Genomic DNA, 21,017 nt, shown 5'->3' with positions numbered 1-21,017 from the left:
CCCTTACTAGGTCAACAAATAACCACTTACAATGATGATCCTGGGAGAAACTGATGGTGAAATTATAATGATAAAAAGAAACACTTCTGAGCAGCGCAGTGAACACTTTATGGATCGCCACAGCACAATTTCCAACTCACTTGCTTTGGATACATCATTAGTAGGGAGTAACTGCCAAATAAAGATACATCGTGGGTGAAAGAAAAGGTGCAGGCAGGGGAGGGTGGTCCTTGGTGGGATGAATAGGCACAATAGGAGCAGTACTGGACTCAAAATGCTGGTGATTATAAATAGGATGCAAAATGAAGTAATATTTTGGTTTTTTATATGTAAGGTCACCATAAATCACACGAGTCAATTAAATGGCAGCTACCTATCTGCTGTATTTATGTACCAATTAATCCACACAATGAGATAGATACTATATTTTCAGTGGAGGAAAGCAAGTCACTGAGAGCGTCACTGATCTACCCAAAGCCATGGAGTCATGAAGTAGCTGATCTTGGATCTGAGCCTAAACCATATAAAAGTTGTTAAACAGTGATTAATAAGTTTGAATTTTACAAATATATTTTATACAAAGGACTTAATTGCTCCTTTCAAATTTTTCATCAAATTTGATCAAGGCAAAAGGTATGATTTAAATAGTTTGTCCTTATAAATAGTCTTTTTGGCATGTGAAATTTTCACTGACAACTTTGAAAAGATTCTGCATTGAAAAGAAGACCCCCAAAAGGACACAAACTCTAGAGAATTTCTTTTCCTGAAAACCCCTCGCATTGAAAACAACAGTCTTATGACTCTTATCTTGCAAGGAACTGGAACTAGGGCAAACGCTGGCTGCACCAACGTTTCATGTGTCATCACGTGCAAAAGATTTGGCCCCTGGCTAAGAACATTTCCCAATTACACAGTGTTTAGAAGGACTTATGAAAACCAAGGTCATTTCTCAAAACCACAAAGATAAGGAAAATTGGACTATAAAAAGAACTGAGAAGGGCTAACTGGGACACATACATGACTCATCGTATTTAAGTGACATCTATGAAGGAAAAAAAAATTAAATGCTCATCAAAGCATTTCAATGCCCTGAGTCAGTGGCAGAAATGCAAATGATCACTGTTCATAGAAAGACTTTTCACAGCTCTTTGAAAAGGATTTTTGTAGATGTTTTCTCTTTTCTTTTGTTACTACATTTTTAAAATAGGCCTTCAATTTCAAATGGACCCTGTTGAGTCATTAAAATGTATCTTTATCTGGTAGTTTGATCAGTGGTACTTGACTATTCTTTATGAGGTTGTTAAAATTGTTTTAAACACCATTAAACCTGTAGAGCTAAGAGTTACCTTTCCTTCCTGAGAAATTACCTTCTCTTTCAAATCACAGGCCTTCACTCAAATAAACTAAAACTTATAAACTCTTTAGGTACAGAAAAATTTAATTAAAAACAAAATGCACACCTTAGGAAAACCAACCTTTTGAGATCAAAGAGCAGAATTTACCCAAGTACCATGTTCAAGATTATGAAAGAAGGAGGAATAGAAACAGGAAAAGTAAGAAAGAAAGGGGTGGGGTGGATGATGGTACACCGAAAGTATTGAAATGGATGAGTTGAAAAAGATGCATATGAAATGTTGATGTGCTCTGTAAACCTTCACCCAATACAACAATAATAAGGTAGCAAAAAGAAATCCACACGCAAAAAAAAAAAAAAAAACCTTTCAAGGCAAGATGCATATCCTTAAAGTTGCAAAATCTCAATTTTAAGGGAAAAATCAATAAAAAGAGAAACACAATTAGTAAATACATTCAGTTTGTAACACAGAGAAGTAAATAAAAGTAGAAATGCATTTATATGTAGAAATAGTTTTAAATTAAATTTATTTAGAGATAATAGATTGCCATTACAACTGAAATAGCAGAAATAAAGTCAATTGTATCGTGATTTTAGCTATTACAGGCAACACTTTCAGACAATGAGCAGGAAGTCAGGTGAGCGAGAGTTCTGTGGATTTAACAGTCCACAGACCACACTTGATAAAGCTAGAGTTGCTAAGGACTCAGAGGAAAAGTCTTTAGTGGGAGTCCACAAGCTAGTTTTTCTTTCATCACCATCACTACCACCATAAACAATACAACAAACATTTCTCACTAAATCTAAACTTAGGATCAATTTAGGAGACTAAGTGATACTTTATAGTTTTCATAAAACTCTTAAAGAGATGATCTATACACATATATATAAATTTGAATATATTTTTAATTTGACCACATTAAGGAAATAAAAAGGTTGGAAAAATAACAAGTATAAATAGCCAAAGTGAGACAGATGAATTGATGCATCTGGACTTTCTATTATGTAGAAGAAAAAAAAAGTAAATGTTAAGCTTGATAGCTATATTACAATTGAGAACTAAATGTTTCCAACTCTACCTGGCTTTCGTTATTAAACAATAAAATCTTATTACTTCCAGATCACATTTGGATGGCTGTGGGGTTGTATCATAGAGGGGTAATTTCATTCTTGAGAAAAGAAATAAGATCGGTTTCGTGCTGAATTGGCAGGCACATATTTGAAGTCACTAGGCATTGTGGGATGAGTTGGAGTCACTGCTGTTATTACCATCAACTGAGCTACATCCTTCTGTAAATTGCCATCACGATAGTGTTTAAATATTTAATAGACAGGAGTAAGAAAAATTAGGCAAATTTATATTCTACCCTAAAATAATCACAGTTATGCTGATTCGTTCTTTAACTCAGATTTGCTCATATATTTTTTGTACTTTTCCTCTACACTGAGTTTCTTTTTGTTGTTTTTTAAGCCACTAGAGACAGCTAAAAAGCCACTAGAGACAGCTAAATCACCCTCTTCTCTAAGAATTTTCTATTTTTCCACACAAAATTCATACTAACAAAATTTTACTAACACCTAATTCCCAACTTTAATGAATATATTCTAAATTAATAGGTATTTCTCAGTCATAGTTCATAAGTTTAGTTGAATTTTTTTAATCATGTTATGGGGAGTTCTGACGGATATCATACCATTCCATAGCTCAATCGCATCAGGCACTATTGTACAATTGCTGCCACAATCAGTTTCAAAAACATTTTCTTTTTTTCTCGAGCTCCTTGATGTCAGTTCCCTTTTGGGGCCTCCCACCCTCCCTCCCTCACCATACACCCTAGGAACCCTTCTTCTGGTTTTGGTTTCGATAATAGTTTGTTTTCCGCCGTATCTTATACAGCAGTCCCTCTCGGAAGGACCACAGGGAAGGCATGGTAAATCCAGGGGCAGCATGGCACTGATAGACCACATACTATCCTCTAGTTCTTTAATACTTCCTCCCCTTACTATTGTGGCTTTTATGTGTTTTACCCCATTAAGTATGTTAGATTTACTTACATATGTTCATTTGTATATTGAAGATGGTTCAGTACATTTAGGTCAGAAACTCCTGTTACTCTTTCAGAAGGGTTCTCTAACAGGAGGAATGGTTCCCTGAGGGTACAGGAAGAGAGCGTGTGGAAGAGTGGGGGGGGGAGAGCTGATAGCATTGATGATCTTATAATTCCACTCAATGGGATGGAATAGCAGAATTGTATGTGAACAGGTACAAATTTTTAAATATATTGTGTATGCCTTTAAAATGCCCACACTTGCTTTTCCACTGTTTCCTCAATCGTATAAATTGAAGGAATAATTCCTCCAATAGTCAATATTAGCCCAGACTAATAAGCCTCACGGTGGTTAAAAGTGGCTAAGTCCTATTCACAAATGTTCTTCCTTAGGGAAGATGTGAAAGCCACACCAAACCACTGCTATCAATCGTTCATGCTCACGGTGACCCTCGAAGTCTCTGCCTTCTCTTTCCGTTGAGCAGTACTAACGGGCTAGAGCCATGCCCGTTCCTACACATATGAAGAGCCAAAAACTCTTGAAACTTGGATGGGAGGTGCACGAATCTTGATTCTTTTGCTCAACAAACATTCTTTTAAGTTCGGGGTCCATATGAGGGCTAATGCACCCTCTTCCTTTTTATTTACAAAGAGGCCTCATGTTTTGGAACATTAGAATAGTGGCCAATGAAAAATGTGGCTTTACACACCCCCTAGTATTTCCAGTGGAGCGTTAATCATGCATATACTGCACACTAACATAGATGAGGACCTCTGGTGGCATAGTGGCATATGAATCGGGCTGCTAATCACAAGGTCAGCAGTTCAAACGCTTTAAAAAAAAGATGAGACTCTCTAATCCCATCAGTATTCACAGTCTCAGAAATCCATGCAGGCAACTCTGCTTTGTCCTCTAGGATTGGTATGAGTGGGGATTGACTCAAAGCAGTGAGTTTGAGTTGTGTTATGTTATGTTGTGTTTTGTTTTTACATAACCTTGCCTTATTCTTGTGTTGTATTTTATTGAAAAGGGAATTAAATTTATCATTTTGAGTTTAAAAGTAGTGCATGTTAATTTTTAAATTTAAAAAAATTAGGAAATAAATATCACAAAGTGGGACTCTTCTCATCTATACAAACCAATGAGCATATTTCACTATATACCACAAAGCCATTTACTCTCTTACATATAGCCTGTTTGCATATACATATTTTGGAATGAGACTAAATAAGGTGAAAATAAATTGTATGCTCATATTAAGATGTCTGTTTCTAATAATATATTCATGAATCTTTGCCATATTCATTTTTACCCTATTCCTCCAATCATAGAATTCCACACCAACCCCAAGTGGAAGGAAAATAGACTTCCTTCTGGGACAAGTTACAAGAGCTAGACTATCAAGTGAACTATTTTTTCTAAAGCTACACTATTTTCTTTTTATTTTGTGAGTGAGAGTGAGTGAGTGAGTGAGTGAGAGAGTGAGTGAGTGACTGAGTGACTGAGAGAGTAAGAGAGTGAATGGGAGAGTAAGTGAGAGCAAGTGAGAGTGATTGAATGAGTGAGTGAGTGAGTGAGCAAGAGTGAGTGAGTGAGAGTCAAAACTACACTTTTAAGTGAACTATTTTCTCTTGTACAGTTTGATATCCCCAATTACCCACACGGAAATATATATATATAATATCTGCTCCAATGGGGTGTTGCTGTGGGCTAAGAGTGAGACAGCTGACAACAGTACCAGCCACTCCTACAGAGTGAGTGGAGGCTGGCCGCTCTCTTGAAGTCTTATCGCCTTGGAAACTTTTTATAGGATTGCTATGAAATGGCTTACACTGGATGGCAGGGGAGTTGTGCTTTGTTGGTTTTGTTTAGTGTTAGCATCTGCCTTCTCCTGTAGCTTGTTATTAGAGAGGTTCCTCCGTAGGAGCTATTTCAACAAGGAAGTGGTGCTCCGCTATGATGTTCTCATGAGGTCAGGAGAGTGAGAATCACTGTCAGAATAAACACTTAAGTGATAGCAATCATGTTACATATGTCTAGACCTCTTGGGGGAAAAAAACTCTTCTTGGGATGGTAAATTGCACCGAAAAGAGAGAAGTATAATAGTTGAGTGTTGTTAATTAACTTCTTGATTTTTGTGAGCAGCAATGGGAGAAACTAGATCTAACGATGGGAGGCATGTAAAATGATTTACAAAATACATGAACATCTTTCTTATCAAGAAGTAAAATTAGAGTAAATGAGAGAAATTAACTGTGATGCTAGAAACTGTGCCACTGGTATTTCAAAGGTCAGTGGGATTACCCAGCGGGAACTAAGGCTAGGGGGGAAAGGGCCTGGTGATTTTCCTCTGCACATTAGCTAATGGAAATCTTACAGGTCACAATAGGATATTGTCCAACTCACTACTTCAAACACATCAGGGGGAGGCATCAAATACTAGAGGAGACATCATATTTGGTGACACACAGGGCCAAGGAGGGCGAGAAAGACTCTCTCTGGGAGCTAGGAGGCACAGTAACCGCAATTATGAACCAGACCACAAGGGTGGTCAATGATGCCAAGGGGCCAGAGAACAGTTCATTTTATTATGTATCAAATTAGTTAAAGTCAACAGCACAGCAGCTGTCAATCCAACAAGAAGGGAAGGCTATATATGATCTGTGCTTAATAATAAATTCAATATGCCAATGAAAACATTTCTCAAATTGCTCTCCAGGGTGATAGGCTGGCCAGTCTATGTTGCTGGTAAGTGCTCAGAACTGGCAATGATTGCTTACTGTCAATGAATCCATCACTTTCAAAAACATTTCTGTGGTTTTGAGAAAACCCTTTTGATTTTTACCATATAAAATCATTCTTCAATTCAAATCAATGAATTCTACAAATGACAATTAATATTAAGCATTATAGCTTATAATTGGTAACAGAAAACTGTTAAAAAAAACTTTAGATGTGCTTCCTGTACATGTGGGATAAGGTCAGGTCCATGCTGCTGAATAGTTTATGATGTTCTCAAATATTAGAGGGCCCTGGGAACTGCTCAAAGGCAAGCAGTGTTGCCGCGTCAAGAGCTTGGCTGCCTCAAAGCTGATATTCTGTGCAGTGATGTTTTTTCCAAAATCTTGAGAAAAGCCCTAGTTTTGTTTTGCTCTTTGGAACTCAGAGGTTTTATCAATGTAATCCTTTGATTAGTGAACACAGCTGTTCGTGAACGGTTTCAAAATGGAAAGGATGATTCCTTAGAGAGAGAGGAAAAAAATGATCCAGAAAAGAGCCAGTGTGAAGTATAAAACATGACACTAAGACATTGAACCATGAAAAGTACAGTTTCCATTACTTAGTAGTCCCAGAAATGCATATTTCAGATGAGTAACAGCTTCTGTTTTTTGAATAATACCAACCTCCATCCTTTTGATTCCCCCAACTCCTCTACCTCCGTAATAGGAAGCATCGACAGTGGGCCATTTCTTCGTAGGCATTGGTTCTTCTTCCTCCACCTTGGCAGATATAAATTTGGGAGGGGAAAAATATTGATTTCTTAAAATAGTTTATATTCAGAACTGATTTACATTGGAAAGCTTTTCTAAATAATATTATTGAAATGGGGAAAACTGTAGTGAACCTCGGCATGTGAACTGCATGTATTTATGCATGTATGCATACATTTCAGGTGGAGTTCTAGAGGCTGCAAGGCCTTCTGCCCTTCCTCGGTATTTAGAATTATCTTTATTCCGCTCTTTGATGGCAAGAACTTGCTCCTTAACCATGAACATCATTATCTATTAATGACTCTGTATTTGAAGATATACCACATAAAAAGCAGAATAGCACTTCAAGACCCATTTAAACCATGAATACACTGATCTTTGTGAAATCTGAACTAAGAAGATAAGCTGTTAACAAACTTTGAAAATTTACAACAAAAATGCATACCATATTTCATGTTGATAGATTTACATCATCAAACAAACAGGTACTATAGAAGTAATGATCACTTTAAAGGAAAGGTTAACATTTGAAATGGCCAGATATACAAGAACAAGTCAAAGTTCACTGCAACAAAATCATAGAAATGTTTATTAAACAGGTGTCCAAATGTGAAGTCGCTCTTTCTGACGATATCCTCCATCTAGGTCTACAGTTGTGGAGGCAGTGTATCAACCTCTCCAACTAATGTGCCAAAATCCTGCACGCTTAGATTTCAACCATGACAAAATGGCAGCATTGGCCCCCTCAAGACGGCTTCGCTTAAATTTTCTTTGAGTTTTGGAATCAAAAGAAATCAGAAAAGGCAAAATCAGGGATGTAGGACAGTTAGGGAGGTTTCCGGTTAGACTTGCATCGCACAGCCTTTGCCCCTCTCGGCAGATGCAGGTGCATTGTGATGGAAAAAGACATCCTCAGTGCCACCTGACCGGTATTTTCCTCACTAACGCAGCTCTTAAACTTTTACAAACTAGTTTAAACTAGTACCATGTTAAATATCTTGTGGAACATCTCACCATAAGTCCCCATGAATGTACTGTATCCCTTGAGACAATCTATCAAGATTATCCCTTTGAAACAGTGAATTACAGACACAGTATGCTTCTGAGCTAACCTCTCTGCCTTGAATTGAACTGGCTAGTACAGATAGCTAGGAAGCCACTGTTCAGTTTTGATTGGACCTTTTTATTTTTAAAGGCACCCTAAGAAGACTAAGACAAGAAGACTGAGGCAGCTTGTCTACAGCCATCCACTGGTGACAGAGACATGTTTACATGGTGTCTATGTGGAAGAGACCTGTGGATTTATGCACTGGAACCCAACTGTCAGTATATTTTGACTTATTTTTGTATCATCTAAACTTTTAAAAATTAAATACAAGAGATATTAATATATGAGAACAATAGAAATATTAGAATATGGACTTCTTAAAAGTTCATTAAATCATTAATATGTTTTAATTAGATGATTTTATTAAATTATTATTTTATTAAATCATTACATTTTACCAATGTGTGAAAGTGCCATCCCATTATCACATTAAAAAAATTGTAAGATTACAACTAACAACTGACTCGAATAAATTTTATATTTAATATATAGCTATCATAATCTTCTACAGAAAATTTAAGTCCTCCAACTTTAAATTAAAATTAAAACAACAAAGTACCACAAATGCATTATTGGACATTTACCTCTTTCGGTGCAGGGGGTGGTGGTGGAGGATCCTTAATAACCTGTTAATAAAATAAACAGATGTATAAAAATTTAAGTTACAAAATGTGTAAAAATCATTAGATTGGCAAAACACTTTAGTGGCTTCAAAGGTGTCCCCCAATGAATCTGACTCCCCAATATTAATGTTCTTCTCTTTGAATCAGGCCTATCCTATGACTAATTTTGTTTTGTCTTTTAATGCTTTTGGGGGGGGGCTCTTATATATCTTATCACAATCCATATATTTCTCCAATATGTCAAGCACAGTTGCACATACACCGCCATCATCATTTTCAAAGCATTCTCTTCCCACTTGAGCCCCTGATATCAGCTCCCCATTTCTTCCCCCTCCCTCCCTCAGCCACCCTCCCTCACGAACCCTTGATGAGTTATAGATTATTTTTTCCATATCTTACATCGTCCTCCATCTCCCCTTACCCACTTTTCCATTAATCATCCCCCTGGGAGGGGGTTCTATGTTGATCTTTGTGATTGATTCTCCCTTTCTTCCCCCACTCTACTCTAATCCTCCTGGTATCTCTACTCTCCTTGTTGGCCCTGAGAAGTTTATCTATCCTGGATTCCCTGTGTTGCAGGCTCTTATTTGTAACAGTGTGCATGCTCTTGTCTGATCCAATTTGTAAGATAGCATTGAGGTCATGATAGTGGGGGGAAGGAAGCACCAAACAGCTAGAGGAAAGTTGTGTGTTTCATCAGTGCTATACAGCACCCTGACTGGCTCATCTCTTCCTTATGACCCCAATTGTCTGCAGATGGACATAGATTTCCACTCCATGTCATGCCACTGCCCCACCCCCCATTCACCTTGGGTATGGTTTTATTCTGGCCTGTAATTACTAAACCAATACCATAAAGGCAGAATGACAGCACACAACTTTTTTTTGTTATAGAAGTTGTTCAGCTTTTCCTAAGCCTTAATGAGTTGGAATCAACTCAATGGCATGCAATAAGAACATCATCTTTGGAAAATGGATTCACTCTGGGGGAAGTCAGCTATATTTAAACCTAGAATCACACAATAACAAAACAAAAGAGAAATCATTTAAGAGATGTCAAAAAAGTCCACATGGAAAAAGCACACTTTCATCAGGCACTGAAGGATGGTAAACCAAATAATCCCAAGTCAGAGGGACTAGTATCAGAGCCTAAATTGTGAGAACCCTCTGTATAGAAGGTTATGGGTGACAGTGGGAACCCAAGATTCAGTTGTGGAACTAACTACATAGGAAATAAGACTCTGGAGAACTCCCTCTATCTACAATTGAGGAATGAAAGGAAAGTGGTTACTAAACAGAGAGCTTTGGAGAGATGAGTATAGAAGATCAAAGACATAAATCTGACTTGAACAGTTAAAACTTTGCCAGTCAGTCCCCCACTATGATGCAGGCTGGACCTGATCTGGTTTCCTGAACTGTCTGTATCTTTGGTTTGGTTTGTTCTGTTTGGTGTTTGCTTGTCCACTTAGGATGTATCTCAGAGGTGTCAGGTCACTGGAGGACAGCCTCTTGAAGTTGTGTTGCATGTTTTTTCCAGCCAATCCCACTGCACACGACGTAGATGACGACTCAACAGCAGCTCCCACAACAAGGTGCCGCAGGTTTATTCGCTTCATTTGATAAATGAATAGCAAGACCCAAAGACTATAGTGTCTACTTTGTTGTATTAAGTAGATGGTTCTTCCAATGTCAGAACCAAACTGTTTCCAGTAAGTCCATTTTCCTAGCAAAATATCCCTGCTATGTGTCATTGACAGTTTTTCATAAGTTGATCATGAAAAAAAATTGAGCTTGTTTGGATGAGATATGAAAATTGGTATATAACTTCTCCTCCCTTGGCAATTATTTGGCCATCAATGCTTCCCATTGATGACCATAGTAAAGCACTTGATAACTAAATGGGAGGAGTCCAGTTGACAGGGCAAAAAGGAGGGAGAGATTTCCTGACATCAGGGAAGCTGGGCCAGGCTCCCAGAGACCTTGAACCAGAGGCAGGAAGAGGCAGGCCATGAGAATGTGGTGGGAGCAGAAGCCACATGAATGGGGAGGCCGGGGGTGGAAAGTGTGTGTGTGTGTGTGTGTGTGTGTGTGTGTGTCTGTGTGTGTGTCTGTGTGTGTGTGTGGGTGTGTCTTCCTCCATAAAAGTCTCTCTACTACTTCTGCAGCCTCCATAGGTTCTATGTGCCTAGAGTTCACCTAGCTGTAAGCCCTGCAGCCACCGACCAGACACCGGTCTCCTGGGCAGAGAGGAAAGGACGAATCATCCAGATGATGGTGGCAGACTCTTGCTGCTGCAAAGGTGAAGAAAACCTCTGACCACTATCACCACCCCCAACCCCAACTCTTTCCAAAGATGATATGGGGAGAGAGGCGGGGCCACTACACTGTATGCATCCTGAAATGCACCAGAGGTGCCAAACAAGTCTTTGGAACCTAATTATGTCTGTAAGTGAGGAATGGCTATACTCTTATTTTTTTAAATCTTCTAACTTGGATATAAATGTTTTAGCCAATATTCCTGTGAATTGTAAATCGGTATCTCGTCACATGAAATCTTATACAGTTAATTCTTTACTGAGAGGAAAAGAGGCCTGAGGCATAGTTTGAAATCCTCTTTACTGGTCTAAGGGCATCTAGACTTTTCCACCACAATGATAGAAAACATTTGAGCAAGTGCCATGTCTCTGCTCTAAGAGCAATCACTAACAGTATCATTGCTTCAGTTCATCTAATGACAGACTTATTATTAAATCTTCTAAACTAATAGCAACTTTGTTATGTGTTGTTATTAAATCTTCTAAATTAATAGTAACTTTGAAAATGAATACCATATGATTACTATTTAGGTTTATTCATTTTATTATGGGTATGCTTTGTTTAATCTTATTTATCTTTTTAAATTATATGCTGAAATAGTTTTATATGAAATAAAGAGATTCTGAGAACTGAATAAAAATAATTTAGAGTGGATTATGGCATAACATGGACTATAGGTTGAGAATCACTAAATCTTAATAGGGGATGTAGGAGATTCGTTATAGTAATACCTGTTTAAACATGTTTGAAATTTTTTTATAATTGAAAGTTTATAAAATACTTATATAATCTTTCTGGTGGTGTTTAGAAAACTAACTCAGACAGTTTGTATTTCTAAAATTTTCATCTGAAATTTTAGTTTAGATCTCACCCTCATGAAAATACAATTATAAGACAGTAGCTACAACTACGTACATATAATTGGATAGTAATTTAGTTGGACTGAATTCTTTTAAATACTATTATGAACTATTTTAATTCTATTTAGCCATTTTAATTCAGTTTGATTTGAGCAATAAGCAAATAATTGCAGTTCTATTTAGGAATCTTGCAGGGTAAAAATCTGTGAATTTTTTCCAGTTAGTTAACATTTATAGTATATATATAAATGCCACTGGAGGATTAATATGGAAAAGAATGATACAGAATAGCAAAATAATGTTAGGCTTATCAAGCGACAGGTATCCTTCCTTTATAATCAGGAAGACTCTCATTTCATTATCCACATACGAGTCCAAAAGACAACCAAAGAAACTAGATCTGTCAGTATTTCACACTCAACCAGGTCAAAATCAGCACAATCATCTTCTTTTAAAAGTCAACTCCCTGTTCCCACCCACACCTCATCCCCGTTCTTCCTAATGCCACTCTGTTCCGATTGCAATAGCAAAATATCTGTATAATCCATAAGTCCACCTCACAAACTCACATACCAGGTCTTATAGATTCTTTGACACTGTCCACAACTCTGAGGAACTCCCCCAGTCTCCTGACAACAGAGCACATGCACAGGTGTCAGCCACTTCACCCCCTCCAAAAAATAAAAGAAAACTCATTACCATCGAGTGGATGCCAACTTATATCAACTTATAGGACAGGGTAGGGCTGCCCCTGTGAGTTTCCAAGACTGTAACTTTTCATGAGAGTAGAAAGCCCAATCTTTCTCCCTTAGAGTAGCTTCTGGTTTTGAACTGCTGGCTTTGTAGTTAGCAGGCTAAAATATAACTACTACATCACCATGGTGCAGTTGTCATTTTATCTTGTTCCCCAAAACTGTGAGTTTGTTGAAATTATTCTCTGGGCCTGAATTGTTCCTCACTATACTCCTAGAGAGACACAAAATGGGCTATCAGGAAGAGTAAAAGAAAGGAAACCACAAGGGGGGAGGAAGGTGGTGAGACAAAAAGGATGTGAGGAGGATGAAGGAAGGCAGAAGAAAAGAGGGAGGAGATAAGTATGCAGCATGTACAAAAAGAAAGAAAAGACAAGGGGAGAGAAAGATGTTTATGATATCTTGTCTTACCTAAAATCATAAACTCAGCCTTCTCTGGACCTTCAAAGCACCTAGTACAACATTCTATAGTTCTTCCCATATGAACCCAACCACGCTTCAATACTCTAAAAGCTTCCTACCAGTTAGCACTCCAGTGATGCTGAAATGTCTCCAATAAAGGGAAATCCACTACCTTAGAAAGCAATTTATCACATTGGCAAGCAACTCTTTACTTCGAAAAATTTCCCCTTTAATGAAGCTGATTTTCACACAAAGCGGATGAACCCATACCATACCGCCCCTCAGCACTATTCTAAGTATTTTAATTAATAAATTCTGATGAAATATATTGATAGCCTATAATTACAGGTAATTGATGTCTATCATTTGGCATCAATACCTACCTGCTCTACTTACTGAGCTCGTCATGTTTGACACATCTAGCTTTTTAATTATGTCGGATCTATTCCTCAAGCTCACCTATGTGACCAGGCCAATAGCCTCCAAACACAAGCTTAATCCATCAACTTCTGAATCCAAATGACTCATGGATAACTGTCCCACAACCAGAATAACGGAATTACTGAAACTCATTCAAACCTACCCAGGAGGAGATAGCCTGGGTTCTCTCCTACGAACTGGCTGGTGGGTTAAAACAATCCACCTTGCTGCAGTTCAACACGCACCTAACGAAGCCTCCAGGGCAACAAGGACCTTCCGAATCATGTTCTCACTTTCAGTTTTACCTCTCTGAATTTTCACTAAGTGTTCTTGGAAATTCTCAACTAAACAAACATCAAAGTACATTCATCCATTATACTAAAGCTGAAATAAAAATTCACTTCTTGATGGAAATATTCTCTGCTTATTATCTGTTGCTTGTGATGTGGCCTATGAATATCTTGGAACACAAATAGTATCCCCAATTCTGTCCTATAATATATTCTTAGAAACAAGGAATACCCTCCCTCCATGACTGCTTCTTCTTCTCTTGGCCGTACTCAGTATTCTGTACTTTGCTTATTTTCAAGTTAAAGTTCTCAGACAGCCGCTGCTGACACACTCGAACGTCACTACAAGAAATATCGTCATGTTCTTTCCATTCGCTGGAGACCCTGGAGTGATCTAGACTAGGAGCCAGCAAACTCTGGCTCGTGAGCCATACACAACCCTTTTGGTAGGTACATGTGGCTTTGAAGTAAAATTGAACATTTAAAAAAAATTTTTTTAATTGAACATTTTTAAAGGAGATTATTCAGATAATGGTGACTTCATGTGTTTGTAAAAATATATTTATGACCCACGAATAATTTTTAAATTCTTGCGAGGGACAGGTTTGGCTTTTCTGTCTCAGAAGTTTGCCAACCCCTGATCTAGAAAACCAAAGGCCATTTTGAGCACATCTGTGCAGCCAGCTGTTGTACTTTCATGGTCAGATGCCCCAACACAGTGTGTGGGTCCCTCCAGAGGCCAGTCCTAACACCCCTCCTATCCGCACCCATACACAGGAACCTCCCTTCCTGCCATACTGACAATATTTGGATACCTTCAAATAAAGTATTATTTCTATGTTTAATTCCACTCGTGCTTTACACAATAGTCTACCAATGTTCTATTACTTTATCCAGAAAGCTTAAAGCATTTATAAATATATATTGCTACACAATTAAATCATTCGTACCTCAATAGCTTAAATATATATGTTTATTTTGGGACTTTATATCACCCTCTAAGAGTGTACATTCTTTATAAATATCATTAATGGCTAATGAAGTGTTTGACCAACAGCCAGTGCTACACGCATGATTGCATGTGAAACTAAGGAAATATGAAGCCACAAAAAATCAGAAAAGACCATAATCCACCTCCAAATTTCAATGCAAAAAACACTAAGGGTGCACACGCTGTTGTTGGATCCCATTGAGCTGATTTAAACCCAATTAGATATATGTTTAGACAGTTAGACCTATGAAGACAGATTCCCAAGAAACTCAAATATTGCTAATTTTAAAGATAATGAAACATCATCTTTCTCTGACAACCAATAAAGTCAGAAAATGAATGAATTCAATAGCAGATGGGAAGGCATAAGATCGTCCCAAGTTTCTTCACAAGGGAAATAAATTGACTTAATGGTAGGTCCCTTCCAACATGAAAATTCAAATACAATGATAAAAAATTCCACAACAAAATATGTCCATCGAGTTCTTTTGCTTCTGTTTTTTCCATTAAATTTATCTATATGTAATTCTATCCACCTTTGTCCATAAAGTATATTTCTCCAGTATTGTATAATTAATCTTATGAATGAGCAAATGTATAACTCATGCATAAATCTTAAGTAATTTTAAAATCCACATGAGTGTAAAATATACTTTATTTTCTTCACAACAGAAAGAGAGTTCTTTAAAATCACCCCAAATTGTGTTCCTGTACATTAAGAGATGTGCGCAACCACATCTACAGACAATAATGCCCTCAGAAGCTGGGACAGAGCTGAGGCTCTGTGCTGTAAAAACACCACCCGTCATTGGTGCTGCTAGAGACTGCAAATTTTATCTCTCTCTTAGTCTCAGATTAATTTTGTATAGTTACTGTGCATATTCCTTTTTATAATATAAAGAGAGAATCTTCAAATTCCCATAACTCTAAGGATTCAAACCCCCATAACAGGTCCAGTGACTCAAACACCTTGAGTTCAAACTCCGGCCACATGATGTCTTCTTAACGAGAAGTTGGGCTTCAGAGGGAAAAGACACAGAGGAAAATGAGATTTGTGGAGTTAGGAGGGGCAAAGGAACTGATGGCCGGAGAGATGGAGAGATGAATGGATAAATACATCTGATTAGTTTCACTTACACCTTAAAACAACTAAGATAGAGCTCCTCAGCCATTTTAAAGAAGCATAGCATGAATTAGCAAGCCCAGCATCACTCACCTAGACATATTGGAACAGGAAATGAAAATGCACTTGTTTTTTGGAGGATGTGTAATATTTCTAAATATGCCCTCCGGCATAACAAAGGAAAGCTAAAACCATCTTAGGCCATTAGCCTCAAAAGTTAAAAATGGCACACAAACAGAAATCCTTACATTTTACTAAACCTAGTGTATGAAAAAAAAGGGGGGGGAACTTTACTATTAGTGATTTATATATATTTTTAAAACAGTTCTGAGAGTCCACATTCCTACATTAAATAATGCAGGAACACATTCATTTCAGAAAAGGATGTGTTCATATGCACCGTATTTTATGAGAATTTGCAGATTTTAAAAGGCATAATATTGCCTGGTTGCCAGGATTTTTTCCATTAGCATCCTTCAGCTCTGTATTGAAGATTCTGGAAAACACTTTCACCACTTTATGAACCATATGCAGAGTTTGATTCTTCTCCAATTTTTTTTATTTGTTATTATCATCATTGGGGAGAATCGCATCTCATCTACTTAGCTGCTAGAATGAAGATTTCAGTTTGGAGGAGAGCCGATTTCTTTGAAAAAAAAAATTAGCTGCTTCAGGCAACAGTCCTTTTGATCTGCTCATTAACACTTTTCAAATGTTCGAGTGATGTGGGCATTCTCTGCGCTAGAAAATGTCAGCACTGGAGGCTGCAGCCAGCTTAATGCGATCATATGTTCCGATATTCAGGAAAAAGTGAAAAGAGCTGTCAACAGCGAACTGCTTTGGGTGGAAAAAGAGAGAGAGCGATACTGTACAGCGACTGCAGATCAAGCAGGATTTCAGGACTGAGTTTTGCCAGTGACAAAGGAAATACCCAGTTCATCAGCAACGTTAAGTAGGGGCCCAAGAAGGGCCCGTGTACAACAGAGAAACCCTTCTTCCTGTTCTCGATTCTGGGTTACAGCAAATACAGACTTTCCTTTCATCCCCCTTTTTCCTTTTTGATAAGATAAAAGTAAGGATAGGCTTTCCCTTTGAGAGGCGCACACGCAAAGTTCTTTTAATATTAGTACTTAGGAAGCCCTTCTTCCTCACACACCACAACGCTTTCAACAATCAAACCAAGATATGGTCTGAGTTCCCTCCTCTGCCCTCCCCTTTCCTCTCTGACAGGCTCATCGGCTCAAAGAGGCTTTCTTTGCTCTGATCAAATAAATAACTGGCCGGAAATCTGAAAAATAAATATTGTTCATAATGTCACATAGAGACCGGGAAGTGTTGGAGTGTGTTCTGTCAGGAGTTAAGCAAGGGACCTGTCCAAGCAGCTCTCCTGGGACCAGGAAGAATGGATCCCTGCTCAGAAAGGACCCTGTTAGAAAGCAGCGCCTGGAAGCCGCATGTCCTGACGTTCGTTTCCATTTCAGGGGGGAAAGCAAACACCAATTGCTTTAATTAATGGTATAAAGAAAGCATATTAAAATTTAAATTCCTTCTGTTTTTATTGTGCATCCCCCCCAAAAAAAGTCAGGCTGTTCTCAAAGTAACTCAATAAAGGCACCTGGAGTCCTCTTCAACAAAGATGCAGAAGCATTCTGACGATTTAGGAAGAACAGCCAGCTGTTATTGGCTAAGCAAATGACTCTACAGAGCTCCACTCAGAGATGCCCTGGTCGTGAAAGCTTCACCTACTTATAAGTAAATTGGGCATTTAAAAAGATAACTTTTCAAATAGCTTCTTAGACTGCAATGTAGGAGATCTTCATGCAATGTCTTAAAGACACTAAGGAAAAATTAACTTGCAGTTTTACCTCGATGATAGGAAATGTTGGCCCAGGACACTGGACAAGAGCAAAGTAAGCATTTATCATGTCCAGCGCATTCAGATATTTATTTGCAGCTGCATAACACACTCTAATTGAAAACACTCCAGAAAGCCTTTGTTTGCCACCTCATTAGCCTTACATCTGTAATTCTGCGGAGTGTCTGCTCAGCCCGTAGGACTCTCACGTCTGCCATCTGATTAGTAAAACCAATCTGCCACCCAAGCAGCACGGCCTCCCAGCTGAGCAATGATGAAAGCGTCCCAATAGTCTCCTGTTCGCCAGAGCTGCCGCCTATCATGAGTAGGTGTCCGTTTGTTTCCTAAACTCCTCATGCCCTCCTTCATCATCCCAAGCCAAAGGGGGGGTGGGAGGTGGTGACTTCCTTAAAGCAAAGCGGCTGCCGAGATTCAATGCAAAACTGCCGAATTAGGAGAACACAGGCTCAACAGATGGTGACAAATCACTTCTCACAAAAACGAGAACTTTCCCTCCCATCCAGTCATTTGCAAACTCAACACACACCAGAATTACCAATTCACCTTGGCCCAAGAGTTCTTCTATTACAATTATCACTAGACGCCAGCCTCCAAATATCGTTGATTGAGATTTCTACTTTTGCTTGAAATGTGGTCCCCCATCCTCAGACACACAAAGGGGACACTTCTCTGAAATAATTTAAATGACATCATCTCTCTAAGTCAGTGTTGAAAACACTCATCTCATACACAAAAATCCTGGAAATCATAAAGGTGTCTCATATGAAATGCACCTTGGGTGACCAGCTAATCCACAGCAGAAGCGGTTTCTTAATCTTATGTAATCCTTGTCCCTCTTTGGTGGACTAGTAAGCCTATGAACTCCTTTGCAGGAAAATATATAGAAATTTGTTAATTAAAATACATAGGATTTTAAAGGATCCCTATTTTATTGAGGTACAATGATCAAACCTATAGAGATAATAAATCTGCTATATAAAGGCATATGTGCCTCTGTTAACTCACTGTAAGTGAGATCCAGTAGCAGGTCTAGTAACCATCATAGTTTCGAAATAGTAATGCATGTAAAAGATATTTTCAAAATATATGAACAATGCATGGAAAAGACATCATTAAAATATCAGAATAATCTGTGGTAATAAAGGACTTCAGGATTTGTAATACTTGGGGAGGGTTAGGTCTTACATACAGAAATTATAAATTTCAGTTCAATGTACAAGGAAAGATGTATATTTTCTCCATCCAAGTTCACAATCCTAAGTTGGTGATTCTTCAGGATAGTTCTTGCAACAATTATGAAAAATAATAATAAGAGTTTCTACCTCAAAGTGTATTATAATTAAGAATTCTGATATGATAGCATTTTTGTTCCTATTATATTGAACTCACTGCTGTCAAGTCAACTGTGACTCACAGCCACCCGATAGAACAGAGTAGAATGACGGCCCTTTTGCATTCCCAAGGCTGTAACTCTGTGTAGGAGCAAAACGTCTTTCTCCCACGTGGTTGCTGGTGATTCGAACTGCAGACCCTGTGGTTAGCAGTCCAATGTATGATCACTGTGCCACCAGAACTTGTTGTTGTATAGAGTTTTAAAAATGTACATTTCCTAGTGTATAGACACATTTTAAGTTAGGTCAAAGAAAATAATGTAAAGAATGTATGTATATGTACGGACTGTGATAAGAGTTGTATGAGCCCCTAATAAAACGTTTTTTTTTAAAAAAAAGAATGAAGATTATATCATAGGAATTGTCTCATGCAAACTATTTCCTCATAATTGACAACATTTTGATGATACTTGCAGCTAGCAACAAGACACTGCATTTTGGCATTGCCTTCCAAATAGATAAACCACAATACCTTCATTTTAAAAAATTGGTATATTTCAAGAAAATGCACCTATGAAAAAGAATCAATGTTGCAAAATGCCACATTTATAATGAGGAGTAAAATACACACAGTATCCTCATAAAATTCTTAGACTATAAGGGAAGATATTTTGGACAAATTCATCACATAAATAATCATTGAACTGGAGTCGGATTAAATACCACAAAATTGCATTTTCTTGATGGTGGCTTTTAAGAAATATGGGCTAAAATGTCATGAGAAAACCGTCTATCAGAGATGTTTCCGCATTTTCTAAGTTTAAAGGAGATGTAATGGTTTTAGTAAACTGGGTGCCACTGCAAACATTTTGAAAGATATTTCATTGCCTTTCATCATAGTGCCTCTTGTACTCTGAGAGCAGTTTTGTACAGAGGTTATTGGAAAACACATCATCTAAGAATTCCCTAATATGTGATATTGAAATAGCCTTGAAAATGGAATTCCACGCTGAGGAACCGCTTTGGGGGTGGGGAGTGGAGGAAGCAGGAGCGTGGAAGAAAGCAGTGTATGATTTCTCATTTGCTGCTGTAACACATTACCAAAATCTTAGAGGCTTGGAAGAACAGAAATATATTGGCTCATATGTCTGGAAGTCAGAAATCTAAGCTGATTTCTATGGGGCTAAAATCAAGGTGGCAGAAGGGTTGGTTCCTTCCAGAAACTCCAAGGGAAACTCTCCCTTTGTCTTCCAGCTTCTGGTGGGTGCAGGCACCCCTAGGCTGTGGTCACAGCATGCCACTCTCGGGTGTCCATGGTCACAATGCTTTCTCCTCTTCTGTAATCAATCCTCCTCTGCCTATCTCTTGTTAGGACATTTGTAATTCCATTCCGGACCCATCCAGCTAATCTAGGAAGATCTCCGCATCTCCAGATCCTTAAACTTCACTGGAACAGACAATCCACTTCTACCATTAAAAGTAATATTATATTCACAGCTGCCACAGATTAGAGTAACTCTGGTAGTCATGATTCAGTTTACCAAAGAGGGCCTTTCCATCTGCAATTAATGCAGGATATGACTCCCCCTGATTCACTTGTTCCCTTTTGCCTCAGGAAGACTTGCCACTACTGGGACTTTAATAATATTTATTGCTTTGAGAGTTTCCAGTTATCTGGCGCAAAACCAACCAACAAATGAAAAAACTAATATTCACCATACGAATAACACTGCCATCACACAGCTACTGATCAGATAGCTGCAGAATTTTAATCTTTGGACAATAAATGATCCAATCAATGCATGATATGAGAGGGCTTCACAACATTTGTGGGGAAATGCCATTCTTTTTTTTTTAACATTTTATTAGGGGCTCATACAACTCTTATCACAATCCATGCATATACATACATCAATTGTATAAAGCACATCTGTACATTCTTTTCCCTAATCATTTTCTTTTTTTTTTTCATACCTTCAGGACCAGGGGTGTGAGGGGCGATGCTGGGAGAGTGGAGAGTGAGTGGGTTGG

At 38.1% G+C, this 21,017-nt stretch overlaps 1 protein-coding gene across 1 annotated transcript in view; it reads right to left on the bottom strand.

The window, feature by feature from the left end:
- Positions 1 to 21,017, bottom strand: part of ANTXR2 (ANTXR cell adhesion molecule 2) — a 169,354-nt gene that overhangs the window by 69,623 nt on the left and 78,714 nt on the right. Inside the window, exons 13-14 of the mRNA XM_075544147.1 lie at positions 8,587 to 8,628; positions 6,808 to 6,903 (exon numbers count right to left, since the gene is read on the bottom strand). Coding sequence (XP_075400262.1) covers positions 6,808 to 6,903; positions 8,587 to 8,628 — 138 coding nt within the window. The remainder of the gene's footprint in view (positions 1 to 6,807; positions 6,904 to 8,586; positions 8,629 to 21,017) is intronic.

Source organism: Tenrec ecaudatus, chromosome 3, assembly GCF_050624435.1.
Source record: "Tenrec ecaudatus isolate mTenEca1 chromosome 3, mTenEca1.hap1, whole genome shotgun sequence".
Taxonomy (NCBI): Eukaryota; Metazoa; Chordata; class Mammalia; order Afrosoricida; family Tenrecidae; genus Tenrec; species Tenrec ecaudatus.
This window is presented reverse-complemented; position numbering and strand designations above follow the sequence as displayed.